General features: G+C 43.4%; 1 protein-coding gene across 1 annotated transcript; it reads left to right on the top strand.

The window, feature by feature from the left end:
- Positions 1-435: 435 nt before the first annotated feature.
- Positions 436-2,088, top strand: LOC144987226 (solute carrier family 12 member 3-like). The gene is made up of 5 exons (XM_078936358.1): positions 436-778; positions 948-1,043; positions 1,132-1,262; positions 1,650-1,736; positions 1,821-2,088. Exons 1-5 carry the CDS (start codon positions 712-714, stop codon positions 2,064-2,066), a joined length of 627 nt encoding a protein of 208 aa, XP_078792484.1. The 5' UTR covers positions 436-711; the 3' UTR covers positions 2,067-2,088.
- Positions 2,089-4,379: the final 2,291 nt, after the last annotated feature.

Raw genomic sequence — 4,379 nt, 5'->3', positions numbered from 1 at the left:
TGGAAGTATGTTTACTAAAAAGATCTAGACAGATAAACTCAGTTTTTAAAAAGCAACTTTGGAATAAATCTGCAGTGTTAAGTATTAAAAAAACAAACTTACAGAGGTACTGATCTTTCAATGACCTTTGATTTTGTTTTGCTGTCAGGAGGTGGAGGTCGGAGTGGACGGAGAAATCACGCTGGACCTTTCAGAGCCACACATTGAAGGTGAAGATCCTCCAAACCCCAAGGAGAAAGCTCCCATTCGCTTTGGCTGGATAGTTGGAATGATGGTGAGCTTTGACCTCGTTTGACCTGTTCAGTTTTCAGCATCACTGATGAAACTTTTATTGAACCCCAAAGGGGTTAATTGTACCTAATCAGTTCTTGTAAATCAAAACATCGTATAGAGCTACAGTAACAATTTAAAGATTATGAAACTTGCTAAGATTTTTGAAGCATCACTTTCTCTTTTTAAAGGATTATTTTCAAATTAAAAGTTGCTGTGAAGGCTAATGTTTGATTTAGGCTGTCTCTGATCACAATAATAAAGTCAACGGGACTCTGTTCAGTTGTAAGTTTGGTGTATTAGCTTACCAGTTTATTCAGCATCCATCCTTGTGTTATTGCATCAAGAAAGTGGGAACTCTGATGATAGCTTTAAAACTGGAGATAAACAAGCTTTTGTGCAGTTTCATTGTTATTCTCTCTAAACTCTCAGGTGCGCTGCATGCTGAATATTTTGGGGGTCATCCTGTTCCTCCGCCTGTCGTGGATCACTTCCCAGGCAGGTGTTGGTGAGTCCTTCCTCTATTCAACCTTTATTCGCTTTGTTTCCATCTCTGCAGCAGTGAAGTTTACAGGTAAAAAGATTGACCTCCCCAAGGATTCTGGAGCAGAAGCAGTTTTATGTTTGGATCCAGAGACTCTGACTGTTTGACTGATGGATTCATTTTGTGCTTCCAGTGCTGACGTGTGTGATCATCCTCATGTCTGTGGTGGTCACCACAGTGACGGCGCTCTCCATCTCTGCCATCGCCACCAACGGCAGAGTCGTTTCAGGTTAGCCTGGAAAATATCAAAATACAATAAATCAAAATAAAAAAATCTAAATAAAGCCCTTAGAAATAAATATGTATTATCATTAAAGGTGGGACATATTTCATGATCTCCCAAACTCTGGGTCGGGAGATTGGAGGACCGATCTTCTCCTTCGCCAACGCCCTTGCTTGTGCGCTCAACACTGTTGGCTTTGCAGAAGTGGTTCGTGATCTGATGCAGGTACATATCATGTTTCTGCTTTGTTTTCGGGAAAATCAGCTTTGGTGCTGACATGACCATTTTTCAGGGTTTGAAATATCTCACTGATTGATAATTAAGGTTGAAATCTGTCACTCGTTCTGTGAAGAGAAATGATGCTGGATTCCTGGTTAAAAAAGTCTACTTCACCTAATTTTACAGTGGTTTAGTCTGATAATCTTTGGTTTACTTCAGTATTAAAAAGCGGTTTGGTAAAATCTGGATCAGACACCATACAGTGTTTCAAAAATTGCAAGATTCTATTTTTATGTATTTAAACATTTTATCCACTAGGGGGCACACTCCACTTCTTTTATGTGCCTTTCCCAATGGCCGTTAACAGAGAGGTTTTGCATCTTTGTGTGCCAGGATTTAGGTGTCGTCATTGTTGATTCGATCAATGACGTGCGTATTGTTGGAGTCATCACTGTGGCTGGGATGGAGTGGGAGTCCAAGGTAAAGGCAGTAAAATATTTTTCCTTTAAAAAGTATGTCATAACTCTTTTGTCATTTGTTTGCCTTCATTTGTCTCTGCCACAGACTCAGATTTTATTCTTCATAGTTCTGCTGGTTTCCTTTGCAAATTACTTGGTGGGCACAATCATTCCTCAAAGCGTTGAGAAACAAGCGGTGGGAATCTTTGGTTACAGAGGTAAAGCTCTTCATCTCAACATCACCTTAGAACTCAAACTTAAATCTGAACCCACTCATCTTTTAGCAGATAACAAAAGCACATACACACACGTGCATGCCCACACATACGCACACTCACACACATTAGCATGAACATCAGGTCAACAGCAGGACACACAGGAGCCAGACGTTTTGTTTTTGTCTAAAACATTTCTGATTTCTTTGAAAAAAAAATATAAGAAAAATTAATATTTAAAAACCCAGTCCAATGAAAATTGTGTTTTTGACATGTTCTTGTGGCATTTTTCCAATGATTGCGGACATAAAGAAAATAAAGCTCAACATAGCATTTCTGGAGTTTTTTTTATTCAAACCGTGAATCAAGAGGAGATGAAAATTGCTGTTTATAAAGGATTAGGTAGAAAATACACTGATGGGGGCAGGTTTAGCTCGTGCTGGTTTGCGGCGCCTTCCGTCCGTGAAACCAGGGTTCGATTCTGGGCTGCTCCCTATTCCCTTCTCTGCTGCTGTGCCGGTCCCAAGCCCGGTTGGATTGAGAGGGTTGCATCAGGAAGGACATCCAGCGTAACCATGCGACTCATCCTCGAGGGAGGGTTGTTTCGCTGTGGCGACCCCTGATGGGAAAAGCCAAAAGTGAAAGAAGAAGGTAGAAAATATGCTGGGCGGGCCATAAACTCCCTGCTCCACTCCGCCTTCCCCAGCCTGCTCATGCTCAGGTGGGTGTGAGGGGTGGAGATGATGGAGGATCAACTCCTATTGCTGTAGTAGATTGCAGTACTAAGAAGAGATTTGTAGATGTTTGCGTCCCTTTTTTACCCAAAAGTCAACAGGGAGAGGAAGGGCAAGTGGGGTCGCTCCACCCAACGGTCCCACCCCTCAACTCAAAGTCAAATATCTAATGAACTCTTGCGGCGGTGCAGAAACGATGTCCTGGAAGATGACACCGACTTTTAGATTCTGGCTAATAAGTGCAGAATCATTTTTAAAAGACCGCTGGGAACCCTTTTTTCTGTAGATCAAAAGATGATCAGAGTGGGAATTTAAATGACGCAAATTGCAAAATTAGGATATTTTTGAACATTTTCTCAGAAAAACCTGAATTTCAAATGTATCCTAACTAATGTTTCATTTTTTGAACTTCTTCTTTCTCTTTCGGCTTTTCCCATCAGGGGTCGCCACAGCAAATCATCCTCTTCCACCTCACTCTATCATGGACATCTTCTACCCTAACATTAGCCAACTTCATGTCCTCTGTTAAGACATCCATATATCTCCTCTTTGGCCGTCCTCTTGCCCTCCTGCCAGGCAGCTCCATCTCCAACATCCTTCTACCAATATATCCACTATCCCTCCTCTGAACATGTCCAAACCATCTCAGTCTGGCTTCTCTGACTTTGTCGCTAACACAGGCAACATGAGCCGTCCCTCTGATGTACTCGTTCCTTATCCTGTCTAACCTGGTCACTCCCAAGGAGAACCTCAACATCTTCATCTCCGCTACCTCCATCTCAGCCTCTTGTCTCTGTCTCACTGCTACCGTCTCTAACCCATAGAGCAGAGCTGGTCTCACCACTGTCTTGTACACCTTTCCTTTGAGTCTTGCTGACACTCTTCTGTCACACAACACTCCTGACACTTTCCTCCAACCGCTCCAACCTGCCTGCACTCGCCTCTTCACCTCTTTTCCACACTCCCCATCACACTGAACTGTTGACCCCAAGTACTTAAACTCCTGCACCTTCTTCACCTCAGTCCCCTGTAACCTAACGCTTCTACCTTGATCCCTCTCGTTCAGACACATGTATTCTGTCTTACTACGACTGACCTTCATGCCTCTTCTTTCCAGAGCAAACCTCCACCTCTCTAGCTGTTCCTCCACCTGCTCTCTACTCTCACTGCAAATTACGATGTCATCCGCAAACATCATTGTCCAGGGAGATTCCTGTCTCACCTCGTCTGTCAGCCTGTCCATCAGCATAGCAAACAAAAAAGGACTCAAAGCTGATCCTTGGTGTAGTCCCACCTCCACCTTGAACTCCTCTGTCTGACCTACAGCACATCTCACCACCGTCATACTTCTCTCATACATGTCCTGAACTACTCTGACATACTTCTCTGCCACTCCAGACGACCTCATACAGTACCACAGTTCCTCCCTCGGCACCCTGTCATACGCCTTCTCTAAATCTACGAACACACAATGCAGCTCCTTCTGACCATCTCTGTACTTTTCCATCAACATTCTCAAAGCAAAAATGGCATCAGTGGTGCTCTTACGGGGCATGAAACCATACTGCTGCTCACAAATCTCCACCTTCTTCCTAAGCCTGGCTTCCACTACTCTTTCCCACAGCTTCATTGTGTGGCTCATCAACTTTATTCCTCTATAGTTGCTGCAGTTCTGCGTGTCACCCTTGTTCTTGAAGATCGGGACCAGAACGCTTC

The sequence above is a fragment of the Oryzias latipes genome, chromosome 18 (genome assembly GCF_053564925.1).
Source record: "Oryzias latipes strain Hd-rR chromosome 18, Olatipes_Hd-rR_3.1".
Taxonomy (NCBI): Eukaryota; Metazoa; Chordata; class Actinopteri; order Beloniformes; family Adrianichthyidae; genus Oryzias; species Oryzias latipes.
This window is presented reverse-complemented; position numbering and strand designations above follow the sequence as displayed.